The following is a 20,248-nucleotide window of genomic DNA, read 5'->3' as shown; positions in this document are numbered from 1 at the left end:
TCATTAAGTTCAAAAGTTAGTGTCTACTTTAAAGGCTATGTAAACACTGAATGCCATGAAAGGTTGTTGCATTTAACTGGCCATAATGCTGTTTTCAAGGTCATTTCCTTAGTAGGTGATGTCAAAGGTGAGGAGTGGGAGCTCATTTTGTTTAACCTTTATTTTGACAGGGAGTCATGCAGTCTCACAAACATGCATTCTCACAAAGCAATAACAACTATTTTGCTGTCCTATAAATCCAGTTGCCAGTTTTAATATAATATTTCAATGGTGTCCTCAGACCAAATACAGGTAACATTCACAAGTCTCTTTTTGATCCTTCAGAGTACTGTATGCAGGTTGAGTAGCACACACAAACATATTTTGAGCCAAATAATTACACAAAAAAGGACCAAAGAGATAATAATGAATTCATGTGGTAGTTAGTGATTGTCAGAAACATTTTGGGGAGGCTCTCATTCTCAAAGGGCTATGTAATAACATCGTTTCATTCAGGTTGAATACCCTTGTGTCATAATGCTCCCACCACGCCTAGTTCCTCCAAGGGGTATATATTCCACAAAACCATTCCAGGTGTATCTCATGGAGGGGCAGCAGTGGAACAGTGAGATACTGGACAAACTTCACTCCCAGAACTCAATCATATGTGGGCTCACTATGGATTATTTGCAGCTGCCAGGTAAGTGTCAAATGAGCACATCAATTATTTAGATGTATCTATATGGTATCTCTATGGGGTTATGTCAAGATGACATAACTCTATGGGGGGCTATATAATTTAAAATAACTGGCCTTTTTCTGGCTATACTCCATGTATTTTGAATGGCATGGCAAGTTTTCATTTATGATATCTGTAAGTATGACAATGTATTAATGGTAGCATATATATTTGAATAATATGTTAGATTCACATGGTATGTAAAAAAAACATATCCAACATAGACCTCTTGAGTGGCGCAGCGGTCTAAGGCGTCACTACAAACCCTGGTTCGTTCCCAGGCTGTGTCACAACTGGCCGTGATCGGGAGTGTCATAGGACGGTGCACAATTGGCCCAGTGTCGTTAGGGGAAGGATTGTCCTGGGGTGTAGGCTGTCATTGTAAATAAGAATTTGTTCTTAACTTACTTCCCTAGTTAAATAAAAAAATATGTTGGATACAGGCCTAATGTCAAAATTAAAAGAATTCCAAATGTCAATATTGTATTGGATCATCATGTACTCTGGGTTTAATTGTTCCAGAAAGCATCATTGAAAATGCTAAACCAGGTGGGCAGGTTTTGGCAGAGAGTAAACAGCACAGAAACTCCTCTGACATCAACCCTCCACAGACAGCAAGTGATAACACCTGCAGCATAACCAAGGACTTCAGTTGCATCTACAGCAAAGGTAAAACTAGCCCAACATCATATGTTGGCATTTATGTATCTAATCCGGTTTCGGTATGAAAAATGACTGACAAAATCCCAAATTCCCGCGAGATACAGCGTGGCTCCTAATCCGTGACCAGATGTTTTATTTGTGAGGCTCCGTATCCGTGACTGCGCAGGTCCTCAGTGGAATGTGGGACTTCAATGATTTCTCATGCTGAAACCGGATTACGGTAGATAAATACATACACAAAGATTATATTCTAAATGTCACCAAGTAAAAAAACCAAAACAGAAATAGCCACTACAATGTCAAAATATGATGTTGTTATGAGTTCTGTACCATTTGCTTGTGTATCCATCGTCATTCGCTAGCTAACCGGCGTTAGATAGTTTGCCAGCCTAGCAAACTCTGGTCTAGTCCAATGGAAACTGATGCAACCAAAGATTTTTATAAAAACAAGAGACCACAGCCAGTCGTTTCAAACGTTAACAAATGAGTCATAGTGGGCAGAGCCAAGCACGAGCTAGCGCATATTTTCGTTAGGGAACCCCTACTCTGTCAAGTATCCGGGTGCTATAACTGAATTTGTCTATGCACTCTTTCTAAACAACGCTTTTTTTTTACTTTGGCAAATAGTAAAGTCTACTGAACTTGGTCCACTCTTTTCGTAACATATTCTATTTTTGGGAACCTAAAATTGTATTGAGATCAAATGTTTCATCGATGAGAAAATTTGCAGAATGTAGACCAAAAATTAATCTCATTCCATCTCCCACTGCTGGCAACAAACTTTCCTCTCACTACCATATTTGGTAGTAAGTGGAAACGACAAGCGAATGCTTCAGATTTATACATCCGGTGAAATATCTGTCTAATTATTCTATCTGTAATGCAACCCTGCTGGCTAGCTAGATGACCAATGATGATAGTGATGTACGTCCCTATGAGATTATAGGCTCTATTTTGATGGTTAGGGAGAAGTCAACCACTAGGTGGTTGAGATTTTGTTTGTTCAAATGTTTTAAAAACAATTCTAATTAATGAAACAGTTTGACAATGGAGGAAGATACTCCAAACGTTTAGACATTTTAAAATCCATCAAATATTGACTGAATTATATCACATAAAACATTTTACTGACATAGATATATATAATGACTGTAGTTCAGAGATTTTGATGGGAATTCATGTATTCAATATATTGTAAAATCTCACTTTTTTTCTTAGGATGCACTCATATGTACATTTTCTAATGGTATCAAGTATTTTTTTTAAATATTTTGTGTTAAAATAAAGAAAATGATGTGCTACATTTGCATGAATACACTGGGAGTATTTGCGTATTTGACTAAATTAACATAAAGGGGTGGAATTTACCACAGGTGGACTACAATCAAGTTGTAGAAACATCTCAAGGATGATCAATCGAAACAGGCTGCACCTGAGCTCAATTTCGAGTCTCATAGCAAAGGGTCTAAATACTTATATAAATAAGGTATTTTAGTTTTTTATTTGTAATACGTTTGCTAAAAAAAAATGTAAAACCAGTTTTTTCTTTGTCATTATGGGGTTTTGTGTGTAGATTAAAGGGGGGGAAATAATTTAATACATTTTAGAATAAGGCTGTTATGTAACAAAATGTGAAAAAAAGTCAAGGGGTCTGAATACTTTCACAATGCACTGTGTATAGCGAATATATATATATATATATATATATATATATATATATATATATATATAAACTGAACAAAAATATAAATGCAACATGGATAGTGTTGGTCCCATGTTTCATGAGCTGAAATAAAAAATTCCAGAAATGTTCCATATGCACAACTTGGCTGCAATTTAAATTAATCTCATTTTCTGGTGCTCCTACAAACTATTGCAAGTTGGGAGCAATTGCTAACATTGAAAAAATGAGCCCTGACCGTGTCCCTTTATGTTTAGATCTACTCCCTGCTCTCAGTGGTGAGGACACAACCAAAGATTTCTTCCAAGAGCTGGTGAACATTCTCCTCAGCTATGTCTGCAAGTCGTTCAGACGGAGCTCCAAAGTCCTGGACTTCCACCACCCTCACCAACTCAGAGAGGGCCTGGAGGGCTTCAGTCTGGAGCTCCCAGACCAGCCCGAGAACCTGGAACAACTCCTGGTCGACTGCAGGGATACCTTGAAGTATGGAGTCAAAACAGGTACCGTAAGAGCTGTCGACTGTTTTGCCGAAAATTTACCAAAAATGTACTATAGGTACAAAACATGTACTCCATGTACCAGTAAGTCATTGTTTCTGTCCAGGCAATGGCTGACATTATAGATTAGTATAATGTTCCAGAATGTCCTCATCTGTCCCTAGGTCACCCACGCTTCTTCAATCAGCTGTCATCAGGGCTGGATGTTATCGGTTTGGCCGGGGAATGGCTAACATCTACTGCCAACACAAACATGTAAGATTTACATTATCCCTAAGGTGTAAGATCTAATTTCTCACTAAGCCCTCATATTACAGAAGGACATTTGCCTAATAACATATCTGACATTTACCAGAGAACAGTATGTATCAAGCTTCTCAGAGTAGTAGTTCTGATCTTATAGACAGGGTGGATCTGATCCTATACAGTGGGGGGAAAAAGTATTTGATCCCCTGCTGATTTTGTACGTTTTCCCACTGACAAAGAAAGGATCCGTCTATAATTTTAATGGTAGGTTTATTTGAACAGTGAGAGACAGAATAACAACAAAAATATCCAGAAAAACGCATGTCAAAAATGTTATAAATTGATTTGCATTTTAATGAGGGAAATAAGTATTTGACCCCCTCTCAATCAGAAAGATTTCTGGCTCCCAGGTGTCTTTTATACAGGTAACGAGCTGAGATTAGGAGCACACTCTTAAAGGGAGTGCTCCTAACCGCAGCTTGTTACCTGTAAAAAAGACACCTGTCCACAGAAGCAATCAATCAATCAGACTCCAAACTCTCCACCATGGCCAAGACCAAAGAGCTCTCCAAGGATGTCAGGGACAAGATTGTAGACCTACACAAGGCTGGAATGGGCTACAAGACCATCGCCAAGCAGCTTGGTGAGAAGGTGACAACATTTGGTGCGATTATTCGCAAATGGAAGAAACACAAAAGAACTGTCAATATCCCTCGTCCTGGGGCTCTATGCAAGATCTCACCTCGTGGAGTTGCAATGATCATGAGAACGGTGAGGAATCAGCCCAGAACTACACGGGAGGATCTTGTCAATGATCTCAAGGCAGCTGGGACCATAGTCACCAAGAAAACAATTGGTAACACACTACGCCGTGAAGGACTGAAATCCTGCAGCACCCGCAAGGTCCCCCTGCTCAAGAATACATATACATGCCCATCTGAAGTTTGCCAATGAACATCTGAATGATTCAGAGGACAACTGGGTGAAAGTGTTGTGGTCAGATGAGACCAAAATGGAGCTCTTTGACATCAACTCAACTCGCCGTGTTTGGAGGAGGAGGAATTCTGCCTATGACCCCAAGAACACCATCTCCACCGTCAAACATGGAGGTGGAAACATTATGCTTTGGGGGTGTTTTTCTGCTAAGGGGACAGGACAACTTCACCGCATCAAAGGGACGATGGACGGGGCCAGGTACCGTCAAATCTTGGGTGAGAACCTCCTTCCCTCAGCCAGGGCATTGAAAATGGGTCGTGGATGGGTATTCCAGCATGACAATGACCCAAAACACACAGCCAAGAGCCACTCCTTTGTTGCCAAGAAGAAGCACATTAAGGTCCTGGAGTGGCCTAGCCAGTCTCCAGACCTTAATCCCATAGAAAATCTGTGGAGGGAGCTGAAGGTTCGAGTTGCCAAACGTCAGCCTCGAAACCTTAATGACTTGGAGAAGATCTGCAAAGAGGAGTGGGACAAAATCCCTCCTGAGATGTGTGCAAACCTGGTGGCCAACTACAAGAAACGTCTGACCTCTGTGATTGCCAACAAGGGTTTTACCACCAAGTACTAAGTCATGTTTTGCAGAGGGGTCAAATACTTATTTCCCTCATTAAAATGCAAATCATTTTATAACATTTTTGACATGCGTTTTTCTGGATTTTTTTGTTGTTATTCTGTCTCTCACTGTTCAAATAAACCTACTATTAAAATTATAGACTGATCCTTTCTTTGTAAGTGGGCAAACGTACACAATCAGCAGGGGATCAAATACTTTTTCCCCCCACTGTATGAGCACTCCTACGCTGAGGCGTTTGACACATACGGCCCCAGATGACTCTAGGGCCTACGGTGTGATCTGTTCTCTGGTAAATGTCATTCTGCAATATGAGTTAGTGTAAAACAATGTGTAAAACCTTTTTTCTAGGTTTACATATGAAGTGTCCCCAGTGTTCATTCTGATGGAGGAGGTTCTACTGAGGAAGATGCAGGAGATTGTGGGTTGGTCAGAGGAAGAGGGGGATGGTGTTTTCTGTCCAGGTACAGTGTTAGCTGCATTCTGACCTTACTATCGATACAAACAATGTAGCCAATGACAAACATACACTGTGATACAATTATCCTTGTTACTTTCATTGAATTGGTTAATTTTGTACTCTTAATTTTGGATATATTGTTTAGTTGTTATGAAGTTGAATGAAATGATAAGATTAAGACAATCTCTTAGTGAGATATCCATCTATAGTACAATATGTATATATTTCCTCAGGTGGGACCATGTCCAATCTGTATAGTGTACTACTGGCCAGATACCACTTCTTCCCTGAAGTGAAGACCAAAGGGATGACTGCTCTGCCCAGGCTAATCCTCTTCACATCAGCACATGTACGCATCACCAGTATTCATGTTAGGTCATGCTTATTCATATTATCTATAAACATGTACTGACAAATACTTTTCCCCTACTCTAGAGTCATTATTCAGTCAAAAAATCTGCAGCAGTCCTTGGGATAGGAAGTGAAAATGTTGTGGTGGTGAAATGTAATGACCGGTAAGCATGGAGGGGAGAATGATTTGCATTTGTGAATGTTGACAATATCATCAGAGCTAAATGGGTGATGTTGTTTTTTTACTCTTCAAGGGGAAAGATGATCCCTGCAGAATTGGAGTCAAGTATCATTACTGCCAAAGATCAGGTAATGGATGAATGAGTCTGCTCTTGCCAAACTGAGGTGTAAAGGGCTTTGTGAATTAAATACATGTAAGCTTACCTGTACACAGTATTTTCAGCCAGTGAAGGATTTAGTCAAATTAGGATGAAACAGATACCCCCAACATAATACACTCAAATCAGAATTTCTGTTTACCAGTCAACAACATTGTCTGGTGCCTAAAATGAGCTACCAGAGCTCCAGTGTGTGGCAGGGACTATTTCACAGGAACAGGTCAATACATTCATCATGATTCTTGTCATCTCTCTCTCTCTCTTCAGGGTTGTGTCCCATTCTACGTCAATGCCACAGCAGGCACCACTGTGTACGGAGCCTTTGATCCTCTCAATGCCATCGCAGACATCTGTGAGAGCCATGGACTCTGGCTGCATGTTGATGTATTTACCTTTTAACATCCATCTATCCATCATGGTTTACCGGACACAGATTTAGCCTTATCCAGGACAAAAAAATATATTTTAATTGGGCATGCTTTAGTCCAGTACTAAAGATAATTTGTGTCTGGGAAACCGTCCCCATAAGAATTTCTTATATGTAAGCAGGGTTGGGGAGTAACAGATTACATGTAATCGCAAATTCAAGTTTGTTCCACCTGAGCGAGTCTGACAAGTCAGAGACCACTATGACAACACAATAAATGTGTTTGACGGAACGCGGGAAAAGATCAGGAACAGGCTTTTGTGGGCTACAGTCTAAGCTATGTCTTCTAATGGTGCGACTGCTGTCAGCATCCAAACATTATAAACTTAAATACACGCTTGGAGGATGACAGCAGTGGTGTAGTCTACAGCGATATGGATATCACGTATTATTGATATCTACTGTACATAACGCATTGATGTGAATCACACTGCTGCCCTCTGATTTAGCTATTTGCACCTTACGGATTGTGGTTGTTGTGAATGGCTGTTCACAAATCTAAATGTGTTTGAACCCAATAATGGTTGAATTCAAGAAGTTTAAGCTGCCTATCAATCAGTTTTTGAAACCAATGGACAGCCTGTGAAAATTGCAATCTTTCAGCATCTGCATAGTGCGGATCCCAGCCTATGGAATAAATGTGGGGCTTTTTTGCTAAATCATACTGTTAAAAAATAAATAAATCCATAGGCCTAATGGAGACATGCTCAATCTCACACACTTTTGATAGACTTAAAGGGGCAATCTGTAGTTGCTACATCCATTTCTAGACTTATAAATGGTGTGTGTGTGTATATATATATATATATATATATATAAAATTTAATCCTATTATTATATGTAGTAGAAAGTGATGGGTTAGAAGAAGCCTACATAACCAACCCATAAAGTAAAATTTAACATCAATTTATGGCCAGCTATGTAAACTTTAACATTGATTTATCCTGCAATTGGTAATACATTTTTGTCTTCTTCTAATATCACTTAAGGGGAAAGTAATCTAAAAGTAACTGAATGTAATCACATTACGTTATTGATTACAATTTTGGACAGGTAACTAGTAACTGTAACGGATTACATTTAGAAAGTAACCTACTGTACAACCCTGTATGTAAGATATAAAATATAAAAAGATTGTATTTAGAGTAAAATTATCTTTATTTCTTAACAGGCAGCCTGGGGCGGAGGACTGTTGATGTCCAACCTGCACCGTGTGAAACTACAAGGGATTGAACGGTAGGTACAGTAACCAGAGAGAACAGAGACTTGAGGACACCCAAAATCTACAGCTCTCAGAAAAGATAATAATTGCTGAATTTCACTCTACCGTACAGCCAGGATCAATTACATTTGGGGGGTACTGTTTCCATTCACAATTGAAATGGAATTGACCCTCAACAGTTCTGCCTTGATTGGATCTTACATGCAGGTCTATTTGAATTATGTTTATTACAGAGCCTGGTCTGTGACTTGGAACCCTCATAAAATGATGGGTGCTCCGCTGCAATGCTCAGCCATACTGGTGAAGAAAAGGGTGTGTAGTCTAACGCTATGAATTTAAAAAAATACATCAAGATTACCATTACATCCACACACACACATTGCACACACACATACACACATTCAGAAATACACATACAAGATGTAGTCAGTGGTTTCTCACTCACAGGGCCTCTTGAAAGACTGCAATCAGATGTGTGCTGAATACCTTTTCCAAACTGACAAGCACTACGACACCTCTTATGACACCGGAGACAAGACCATTCAGTGTGGCAGGCATGTTGATGTCTTCAAGCTCTGGCTCATGTGGAAGGCCAAGGTATGTAACATACTCACATGGATTTATATATTTATTTATTTATCAAATGGCAAATAAAACTAATTTCATTCCCACCTTGATACATTTATAGTGTTTTATATATATATACTATATATATTTCTCTTCTCAGGGTTCAGAAGGCTTTGGATCACAGGTCAATAAATGTTTGGAAAATGCTGAGCACTTGTTCGACAAACTCAATCAAAGACCAGACTTTGAACTCGTCTTCAAAAGCAAAGTAAGTCTGTTTTTTAAAGTTCCTTGTAGTTATTGAATAATTCCTCAGTGAGATGAATCGTTGTTAGCCTTTTATCTGTGATACATCCCAATGCAGCCTGAACACAGCAATGTGTGCTTCTGGTACATCCCACCAAGTCTGAGGAACATGCCACCAGGTCCTGAGAGGAACAGGAGACTCCATGAGGTAATGCTACACCTTGGATCTCTAATGTTAGTGATATATTAGATGCGTCTTAATTCAACCTTTTCGGTTCTTTATCCATTAGATTCTGCAGATACTGTATCTGTAATCATTCATTACTAGCACCAGCACATTATGACATCAGTTCATACAAAGCTAAATAACTGTTTGGTTTCTAAGGTGGCACCAAAGATCAAAGCCAAGATGATGGAGCAGGGGATGGCCATGATTGGTTATCAGCCGCTTGGAGACAAAGTTAACTTCTTCCGATGTGTCTTCTCCAACCCAGCCACACAGACAGAGGATGTGGACTACCTCTTGGAGGAGATCGCTTCTCTTGGTCATGACATATGCATCAGGATTGAAACCGATTTATGAATCAGGATTTAGACCACTATATGAATCAGGATTTAGACCACTATATGAATCAGGATTTAGACCACTATATGAATCAGATTGTGGCTCAGATCAACTTTGAAACATGTGTTTAGAATTATTCTCATGTTTTATTGCGTAAATATTCATTTCTTTATAAATATTTGTATTTCAGATTATCAGGTAATAGTTATACTGTAGTCAGTTGATTTCTACATACATTTTGTGTACAACAATATTGTATATAACAGGACAATGAACATGGTTTAATTTCTCAAGTTTGACATTTTAAAATATCAATGTTAAGTAGGCAACAGTTGCTGTAATTGTATTAACCGATGGGTTATTAAAGTGTTTAACAATCATATAGTCATTGTGTGTGGCCTAAAATGTCCAACACCATCTGTAGGTGAAAACAAACAATTGAACAAATACTGCATGTTGTACAGTACAATGTACACAAGTAAGAGGACAAAACCCAGAAGAACCGCTAAGCCTGCCCTGGTCGTGAACGAGCTCTTACAACAACCTTCCTCTCCCTATGTTCCTCCCCCAACCCTGGGCTTCCCTCGTCAGACATCTTTGTCTGCCCAGCCAGTAGGTGCCTACCTGAATGTTCACCAGGCACTGTAGCCCTCTCTTGGTCTATAGACAGGTAGCAGGTGTTACTAGGCAGCTGTTTGAAGAAGACAGGTGTGTATTCTGGGGGGGATGGGACAGAGATGACGGCCATAGTGTCCGGGTCATCTGGGAGCTGGGAGACGGAGACCCCAGGTGGCAGGGTGGTGACAGAGCGACACCAGGGCAGCGCAGCTCACTCAGGCTCATCTTCATCTGGGTCAAGCACACAGAGCAGCAGGTGTGTTGACAGTCCAGGAGCTTGGGCCTGTGCTGCAAATTGTAGCAGTTCAGACAGATCTGACATTCTAACATGGAGTTTTGTTGTGAGACAGGTTCCATAATCATGAGTTTGGTCTGTTGTGTCAATGACGGGCACAAGATGTCAAACCACAGTCTTGTTCCCTCAGTATGAATATGCAGATTAGGGATTATTGCACATCCAGAGGGAGACTCACAGACATTTCATGCTCTTGGTCTCGCCTCTTCTTTAGAGTTGTGTTGTCACAGTACTTAGTTAAATCCATGTCTGGCTCCATCTACCCTATTAGAGAGAAGTCAGTTTGTGATTCAGTAATCCTCATTAAATCACTCATACTTAAAAAGGAAAACGACTACTTGGTCATATCCTGCCCACTGAGCTCTGTCCAAAACACTGGTGTCAGAAACAAACAGCAGTAGCATTAAGGCTGCACAATTCTGATCTTGTTCCACCAATCAGCCTTTCGACCAATCACATTAGCTCTGAAAAAGATCTGATGATTGGTGGAATACCTGTCTTTAGACCAATCAAATCAGATATTTTTCAGAGCTGATTGGGCTGCCTGTCTAATCTGTGTGTGTGTGTGTGTGTGTGTGTGTAAGGATAAATAAATAAATCTAGCTAATGCGCAAACTTTACTGCTAGACCTTTAATCACTCAGCAGCCTTAGGTAAAGTTTGAATGACATTGCTGCACATCTCTTTTCAAGGCAATCTCTGTCCAGGTTGAATTTGAGTTAAAGAAGCAGTTGTGAGTTAGACCACAGACTTTTTCGGTCAACAAAAAAAACACCTGGATAGAGCTGTAATGTGATAGCTATATATTACATATAGGCACACATTACTAGTACCATATAGCCTTATTCATGACATTGCAAGTTAAAGTCATGTGGATATAATGATGGCGCCGGAGGAGATGACTGACGCTTTACCGGCGCCAAACCAATTGTGCCATTGTGTGTTTTTTGGCGTCATTTGTAACTTATTTTGTACATAATGTTTCTGCCACCGTCTCATGACTGAAAAGAGCTTCTGGATATCAGGACAGTGATTACTCACTTCGTACTGGATGCAGATTTTTTTCTTTAACGAGTCGAACGTGAAGGATTTACTTCAGACACCTGACAAGACCCAAATCTCCATTCGCATGAAGAGACATCGGGGACGTAGGTCGGGGTGCCTTGTAAGGATCCGACGGCGAGTGAGTAATCCTTCTCAACCATCAGTCCTATTAGCCAACGTGCAATCATTGGATAACAAAATGGATGAGCTCTGATCAAGACCATCTTACCAATGGGATATTAAAAACTGTTATATCTTATGTTTCACCGAGTCGTTGCTGAACGACGACATGGATAACATACAGCTGGCTGGGTTTTCGGTCCATCGGCAAGATCGAACAGCTTCCTCCGGTAAGACAAGGGGTGGCGATGTGTGTATCTGTAAATAACAGCTGGTGCACAAAATCTAATAGGTTTTGCTATGAGGTATCATAATAAGCTGTAGACCACACTATTTCCCAAGCGAGTTTTAATCTATATTTTTTGTAGCTGTCTATTTAACACCATAAACCAATGCTGGCACTAAGATGGCACTCAACGAGCTTTATAAGGGCATAAGCAAACAAAAAATGTGCATCCAGATGTGGTGCTCCTAGTGGCCGGGGACTATAATGCAGGGAAACAAATCCATTTTACCAAATTTCTACCAGCATGTTAAATGTGCAACCAGAGGCTTTTAATTAGACCACCTTCACTCCACAGACAGACATGTACTAAGCTCTCCCTTATCCTCCATTTGGCAAACCTGGCCATAACTCTATCCTCCTGATTCTTTCTTACAAGCAAAAACTAAAGCAGAGTACCAGTGACTCGCTCAATAAGGAAGTGGTCAGATGACGCAGATGCTAAGCTACAAGACTTTTGCTAGCACAGACTGGAATATGTTCCGGGATTCTTCCGATGGCATTGAAGAGTACACCACATCAGTCACTGGCTCCATCAATAAGTGCATGGATGACGTCGCCCCCACAGTGACCGTACGTACATACCCCAACCAGAAGCCATGGATTACAGGCAACATCCGCACCGAGCTAAAGGGTAGAGCTGCCGCTTTCAAGGAGCGGGAACCTAACCCGGACACTTAAGAAATCCTGCTATGTCCTCCGACGAACCATCAAACAGGCAAAGCATCAATGCAGGACTAAGATTGAATCGTACTACACCAGCTCCAACTCTTGTTAGTTTGCAAGCCCTGCCACATCTATTACGGACTACAAAGGGAAGCACAGCCACGAGCTGCCCAGATGAGCTAAATAACTTCTATGATCGCGTCGAGGCAAGCAACACGTGAGCGTGCATTCATAAGCGCATCAGCTGTTCCGGACGACTGTGTGATCACGCTTTCCGTAGCCGACGTAAGACCTTTAAACAGGTCAACATTCACAAGGCCGCAGGGCCAGACGTGTACTCCGAGCATACGCTGACCAACTGGCAAGTGTCTTCACTGACATTTTCAACCTGTCCCTGACAGTCTGTAATACCAACATGTTTCAAGCAGACCACCATAGTCCCTGTGCTTAAGAACACTAAGGTAACCTGCCTAAATGACTACCAACCCATAGCACTCACGTCTGTAGCCATGAAGTACTTTGAAAGGCTGGTCATGGCTCACATCAACACCATTATACCAGAAACCCTAGACCCACTCCAATTTGCATACCGCCCCAACAGATCCACAGATGATGCAAGCTACACTGCCCTTTCCCACCTGGACAAAAGGAACACCTACATGAGAATGCTATTCATTGACTACAGCTCAGCGGTCAACAACATAGTGCCCTGAAAGCTCATAAGTAAGCTAAGGACCCTGGGACTAAACACCTCCTCTGCAACTGGATCCTGGACTTCCTGACGGGCCGCCCCCAGGTGGTAAGGGTAGGTAATAACAGAGCCGCCACGCTGATCCTCAACACAGGGGCCCCTCAGGGGTGCATGCTCAGTCACCTCCTGTACTGCCTGTTCACCCACGACTGCATGGCCAAGCACGACTCCAACTCCATGATTAAGATTGCCGACGACGCAACAGTGGTAGGCCTGATCACCAACGAGACAGCCAATAGGGAGGTCGTCAGAGACCTGGCAGTGTGGTGCCAGGATAACAACCTCTCCTTCAATGTGATCAAGACAAAGGAGATGATTGTGGACTACAGAAAAAGGAGGACAGAGCACGCCCCCATTCTCATCAACGGGGCTGTAGTAGAGCAGGTTGAGAACGTCAAGTTCCTTGGTGTCCACATCAACAAACTAGAATGGTCCAAACACACCAAGACAGTTGTGAAGAGGGCACAATACACCTATTCCCCCTCAGGAGACTGAAAAGATTTGGCACGGGTCATCAGATCCTCAAAAAGTTCTACAGCTGCACAATCGAAAGCATCCTGACTGGTTGCATCACCGCCTGGTATGGCAACTGCTCGGCATCTGACCATAATGCGCTACAGAGGGTAGTGTGTATGGCCCAGTACATCACTGGGGCCAAGCTTCCTACCATCCAGGACCAGGCAGTGTCAGTCAGAGGAAGGCCCAAAAAAATTGCCAAAGACTTCAGCCACACTAGTCATAGACTGTTCTCTATGCTACCGCATGGAAAGTGGTACCGGAGCGCCAAGACTAGGTCCAAAAGACTTAACAGCTTCCGTGCAGTGACTTTACATCTACCTACATGTACATATTACCTCAAATAACCGGTGCCCCTGCACATTGACTCTGTACCGGTACCCCCTGTATATTAACCTCGCTACTGTTATTTTATTGTTGCTCCTTAATTATGTTATTTTTCAATTTCTTATTTATTTTTGACTTCAGTTTATTTTAGTAAATACTTTTTTTGTTAAAATTGCATTGTTGGTTAAGGGCTTGTAAGTAAGCATTTCACTCTAAGGTCTACACCTGTTGTATTCGGCGCAAGTGACAAAATGTGATTTGTCAAGTTAAGCCTATGTAAACAAGGAATGCCATGAAAATGTATGCCTTTTTTCCCCCATTGATAAAAGCAGTGCAATTCCTGTATTGAATTTCGGCATTGGAGCATGCCGACATAATAGTGAACAAGGTTTGGAATTTGTTGTTCAGCCTAGTGAACAAGGTTTGGAATTTCACAGTACCATTCAGCAACAAAATGTCACACTGCCTACCATTCAGCAACTGAAGAACCGACATCCAGACCATTTTACCGGACTTTGTGAAGCCAGTGTGAGCCAGTCCCAAGGAAACGTCTGTTCCTTGTTTTGTCACGTGATTCTTGTAGCCCGCTTGTTTCTCAAATTACACACACGAGGTGGTTCGATTAATCTCTCCATGGCGCCCATGTGGGCCTGTTTTCCACCAGCTGAAAGTAGATCGCGTTCGATTTGAAACCGGGTTTACTACCGAGGAGAGCCAGTCTCCCCGGTCTGTCAAACGACTAAATATTTTCTAAACAAGTAACGTAATTAAGCACGTGTAGTAAGGATTCGGTGTTTTCGCATGTTAAACTAATTGCTTTTGATAAAAAAACGCTTTCTGCCTTCCAAATTAAAACTAGTTTGTAAATTCAAACATGTATTTTATGTAAAAGAGATGCATGTTTCCATACCATACACCATAATGCCTGGTTGACATGTCCGAGCGGCACAGATTACTGTTCGATTTGAGCATTGCGCTCCTCCGGATGATTTGACGGGCCATTGTCTGGTTCAACGCTGTCCAGTGTATAATAACTAATTGTCCCGAATTTAGTTGTCCGCGCCTACCACATGTTGATTAGGCCATCTCACAGCCCTCTCAGAAAGCGTTTTTTTTTTTTAGATTAGACTGAATTCATCCTTCATTTGGAACTACTAGACAATGAATTTGCTGTGCCTTTCGCAATTGACAGTGAATACATTTTACTTTCGAATTGTTGTGTGCGTCTATAGAATTCAGCTGTCATCATTAGCAAACTACCACTTTTAAAAAAAAATATATAACCTTTATTTAACTAGGCAAGTCAGTTAAGAATAAATTCTTATTTTCAATGACGGCCTACCCCGGCCAACTCCGGACGACGCTGGGACAATTGTGCGCCGCCCTATGGGACTCCCAATCACGTCCGGATGTGATCAAGCGTACATAAAAATCATTTCCATCCACATTTTCATATCAAATGCCTCCACTACTCCAAAAGACCAAAATACAAGGAATTATTTAAAAAAAAAAGTTTAATTTTGTTGTAGGTAGGCCTATAAATAGGGTTATTAAAATATCTTAGTCATTTGTTCTGTCTGGTCAGTCAGTACCTTGTGTTTTTCCATTTGCTCCTGTAGAGAAAAATAGAATTAATTCAAAATAGTTAATTTTCATGATCATTGAGCCATTTTAATATCTTCTATATAGGATCTGCTTGTCTTTTCAAAAATGACATCAGAACTCATTAAACGGTTCTACTTGCCTCTTGCTTTACCAGATCTGCCATAATACCCATTACAGCGTTCTTGGTAGCCATTCCTCTGGGTGTTCCACTGTCCAAGGGAGTTTGATGGGTTAGTCTGTGCCTGTGTTCTGTCTGTAGATAAAACCAATTACACAAACAGGTATTCAGCATTGAAAACACCAACACAGTGGAAAATAGTTATATGTTGAACATACCCTGTGGTCCATTTTGCCATGGTCTCCGTTTCTTTTTATTATTGTTCGGGCCATATCCAGTTTCGCCAAATTCATGACCAGGCCTGGCCTTGTTTGCTCTCCTGGAATCTGCAGGAGAAAGGTAAAATGTACATGTCATTTTCCAGCATCTTTTCAAATGTGCATTTGTGTAAGAACACACAGTGGTGTAAAGTACTTAAGTAAAAATACTACTTTAGTAGTACTTTAAAGTATGTTTACTATTTACATTTGACAACTTCATACTTTCCTAAAGAAAATAATGTATGTTTTACTCCATACATTTTCCCTGACATCTAGAAGTATGTGTTACATTTTGAATGCTTAGCAGGACAGGAAAAGGACCCAATTCACACACTTATCAAGAGAACATCCCTGATAATCCCTACTGCCTCGAATCTGGGGGACTCATTAAACACAAATGCTTTATTTGTAAATTATGTCTGCGTGTTGTAGTGTGCCCCTGGCTATCGGTAAATAAAATAAAAGAAAATTGTGCTGTCTGGTTTGCATAATAAGCTTTTTGAAATTATTTATGCTTTTACTTTTGATACTTAAGCATATTTTTGCAATTACATATACTTTAGATACTTAAGTATACTTAAAAATAAATATTTTTGGACTTTTACTCAAGTAGTATTTTTCTAGTAAGGAATCTTTACTTTTACTCAAATATGACAATTGGGTACTTTTTCAACCATTGAGAGTACATCAAAATCACACAGTAATTCAGACCAGTTTATGAAATTATTTAAAAAATATAAAAAAATAGGCTTTGCTCTCTTACCCATCTGTCGTTTCTGATTCTGTGGAATGCCACACTGCTGCTCCTGAGGCTTGAGATCAGGGGCCACATTTCCCTCATTCAGTCTGCCTGTGGGGCTCTTCCTGAAACTCTCTACGTTTAGCGTCGGCTCATGACAGGAGCAGTTCCTCTCCTGTAGCTTTGAACACGTCAGACTACACATCTTGAACTGTCTGTTTGAGGAAGGAACCGTTAGCATCCTAATATCTGCGATCATCTGCTTGCAGCCCTGCCGACTGGGCACAACAGGCCCAGTCTGTTTGGCAGGCTCCTTCTCTTCAATCTCCATTTCCTGGTTGCAGGGACCTGGACAACTGTAACCGGGCTCTTTGTCTCCTGCCATACATTCGGAGGCATATGTTTCAGGGTCACCTGGAGAGCAGGGAGGGCTCTGAGCCCTGTGCTCTGTAACTTCAAGAGGCTTCAGATTTGGGCAACATTGAGCCTTGGGTTTCAGTGACCCTTGAGTGCTATTCAATGATCCTTCAAGACTTGGGATCATTGTACTTTTGCTTGAGAGCATAATAGGTGAACCATCCACACTGGCTTTTTCCACAGGCTTCACTGACCAAACAAACTCATTAGCATTTCTCTGTATTTGGCTATAGTGGAACGACTCCTGGCATGGAGTAGCATTCTCTACAGACATTTTCTCAGCCTCTTTCACATTTTCTAAAGTCAGTGAAAACCGCCGACTTCTCCTCCTCTCTGTTATATCAATGACCTGACTGGCTCTGAGGCCTTGATTGACGTTAGCAGGATCAGATTCTTTCTCAGTCACCACATCAGGATTCATAAGGACGTTCTCTATCAGCAATTCCTTGGAGGGGACATACGGGGCCAACGACTGCACTGACCATACTGACGCATTCAACTTTTTCGGTACCTGCCTATAATGAAAGGACATCTGGCTTTGATCAGCTGAAACTTTCTCAGACGACTTCTGTGCCACATCTTCTGGCGCCATCAGTCCATTTTGTATCAGCCACTCTGTAGAAGGGATGTATGGTGCCATTGACTCCACTGACCACACAGACTCATTCACCTTTGACTCCGTCATCAAATCATGAAAGATAAAAGGTAGCTTTAGTATTTTGTAGTGGCAATTGTCTAAGTTCGGAACACCTTCACAGCTTCCTGTCATGACCACATTGGAGCCCTCTGTGGTATTCTCATGTGTAATTTCTTGGGTAAGAGTCTGACCACATTTGGGTGCCCTCTCTATTTTGGAAGATGGCGAACCTCCACTGATCAACACATCTGGGAAGGAGGAGGACGCACACCTCTCAGCCATGATAACTTCATCCTCCTGGTCAGAGGAGCTACACATGGGGACCATGCCATCAGCAGAGCTAACTGACCACACATCATGATGCACTAGGTGGCCTCCACCATGGACAGGCTTCCCCAGTGCCTCTATAGAGGTCCTACGTGAGTGGATGGTCTTGGTTCCTGCAGGTGGGTCTGTGCCAGTACCCTGGCCGCTCACTATCCCCTGGAATCCAGTTTTGAAGGCAATGGGGGAATTAGGTTCTACTTCCAGGCAGCTCTGTTTCTCTGCATTGGAGCTTGGCGAGGATGGGGTGGTGGAGTTGGTAGAGTTGGTGCCTCTTCCAGAGTCTGACCCAGCCAGAGGGGCAGCATAGTATTTCTCCGCTTCAGGTGGTGGTTCAGTCTGTACTTCGGAGTTGACCGTCTCTCTGGGTGTGGTGTTCTGGTAAAATGTTCTCAACCTATTGTTGTGGTTCTGGTAGACCATGGCAGCAGGAGGAAACTGGTATTGTCTGTACTCAGCAGGGTGCAGCTGGGCATGGGGAAGAAAATAACCTGGAGCCTCCATGTAAGGGTGGCGAGGGAACGGTGGCATAACCATACCCGGCATACCGTAACCTAAAGACAGAATTAGAAGAGATGAGTATCATTGAATTGAATCAATTAATAAATAAAAGACAGCTGAAAAACATGGGGTTCCTCAAATTATGGAGGTGTACATTTTGAGTTTGTACAATGTAGTAGATTAATCAGAACAAACATTTGGTTTAATTATCATTACTTTATACACCCAGACTAAACATTTCATAGCTTTAATACTACGGAGTATGAAAAAGGATTCAAGCGTACCCATCCCTGGAAAGCCAGAGTATGGGTTGTAGGGCATGGGCCACTGGTAGAAGGGAGGAGGAGGGGGCTGCACAGGCTGCACGTAGAAGTAGGGTCGAGGCTGGTGCACATGATGGGTCGGATGTTCGGTCAGATGAGGCCCTACTCCTTGGGGTCCATGCACTGGGTGCCGTGTACCAGGGTTAGGCTGACGAACTGGCTGGCGTGGCCCAAGGGGCCTTGCTACCGCATGTCGGCCATGCTGTCCATTATCAAACGGGGTTGCTGCCATAACTCAACTAGGCAAAGAAAGAGATGGTAACTATAAGGAAATACATTGAATCAATGAAAAGTCTGACATTTTGATTAATTAATGACCTGAATTCAATCAATTTCATTGAATAATAGGTACATCTTACAAATGGTGACACTACAATAATTAACTCCAATTGCCCTGAATAAGAAAAAAAACTCCAAAACAGAGCACACAAACGTAAGAAATGACCTGATCACCACCAAAACAATAGATCAACTTGCATTGCCTAACACGCTGATCGAAAGTGGATACTAGACACACCTGGCATTAAGTAGATGATTATGAGAGGTGTGGTTTCAGTTTGAAAAACAGTTCCTTATTTGGATTGGTTTACCACCTGTTGCAAAGCTACCGGTAATTTACCAAAGTTACTGGGATTCTTGGTAATTTAGATAATTAACAGGTAATCCATAGCAATCTTTGGTCATTTACACTTTAATAACTTTTTACAAAATGTATTCATATAGTATACTTATTTTATATTGGTGTCCATATTGTCCTTGAGTTTCTAGTGGTTAGACCAGGGGTATTCAACTCTTATCCTACGAGGTCTGGAGCATGCTTGTTTTCTGTTCTACCGGATCATTAATTGCACCCACCTGGTGTCCCAGGTCTAAATCAGTCCCTGATTAGAGGGGAGCAATGACAAAATGCAGTGGAACTGGCTTCAAGGTCCAGAGTTGAGTTTGAGGGGGATTAGACCATATGGTTCAAGAGAAAATAGCCTAATTAATGAAACAGGCATATAATCAACAATGGCATTATTTTCAATTAACTTTGCAACTCTTCTAACTATTGACAACTCTCACCAGTTTGGTGGCAAAACATTTACAACAAACACATATTGACATAGTAAATGACATTTAAAAAAATGTGTAAAAAAAAAAAATATCAAGGA

At 41.4% G+C, this 20,248-nt stretch overlaps 2 protein-coding genes across 9 annotated transcripts; one reads left to right on the top strand and one right to left on the bottom strand.

The window, feature by feature from the left end:
* The first annotated feature begins 534 nt into the window (after window positions 1–534).
* On the top strand, window positions 535–9,931 carry LOC106569246 (glutamate decarboxylase 1). Of its 2 annotated transcripts, XM_014140427.2 has the most exons (15): window positions 535–679; window positions 1,241–1,387; window positions 3,320–3,562; window positions 3,724–3,814; window positions 5,727–5,839; window positions 6,069–6,184; window positions 6,271–6,350; window positions 6,441–6,495; window positions 6,792–6,908; window positions 8,123–8,187; window positions 8,407–8,485; window positions 8,621–8,770; window positions 8,901–9,008; window positions 9,105–9,194; window positions 9,372–9,931. In XM_014140427.2, the coding sequence occupies exons 1-15, from the start codon at window positions 583–585 to the stop codon at window positions 9,567–9,569; spliced, it is 1,749 nt and encodes a 582-aa protein (XP_013995902.1). In that variant the 5' UTR covers window positions 535–582; the 3' UTR covers window positions 9,570–9,931. The 2 variants fall into 2 exon arrangements, with proteins under 2 accessions (XP_013995902.1, XP_013995903.1); XM_014140428.2 differs by lacking the exon at window positions 535–679 and having other exon boundaries at window positions 1,383–1,601.
* A 5,744-nt stretch (window positions 9,932–15,675) lies between these two features.
* LOC106569292 (uncharacterized) lies at window positions 15,676–19,926 on the bottom strand. 7 transcript variants are annotated; one of them, XM_014140485.2, is made up of 6 exons: window positions 19,823–19,926; window positions 19,056–19,333; window positions 16,917–18,824; window positions 16,112–16,219; window positions 15,915–16,028; window positions 15,676–15,783 (listed from the first exon to the last, which is right to left on the bottom strand). In XM_014140485.2, exons 2-6 carry the CDS (start codon window positions 19,324–19,326, stop codon window positions 15,752–15,754), a joined length of 2,433 nt encoding a protein of 810 aa, XP_013995960.1. In that variant the 5' UTR covers window positions 19,327–19,333; window positions 19,823–19,926; the 3' UTR covers window positions 15,676–15,751. The 7 variants fall into 7 exon arrangements, with proteins under 7 accessions (XP_013995960.1, XP_013995961.1, XP_013995964.1 ...); XM_014140486.2 differs by lacking the exon at window positions 19,823–19,926 and adding an exon at window positions 19,612–19,739; XM_014140489.2 differs by lacking the exon at window positions 19,823–19,926 and adding an exon at window positions 19,548–19,599.
* Window positions 19,927–20,248: the final 322 nt, after the last annotated feature.

The sequence above is a fragment of the Salmo salar genome, chromosome ssa14, assembly GCF_905237065.1.
Source record: "Salmo salar chromosome ssa14, Ssal_v3.1, whole genome shotgun sequence".
NCBI lineage: Eukaryota > Metazoa > Chordata > Actinopteri > Salmoniformes > Salmonidae > Salmo > Salmo salar.
This window is presented reverse-complemented; position numbering and strand designations above follow the sequence as displayed.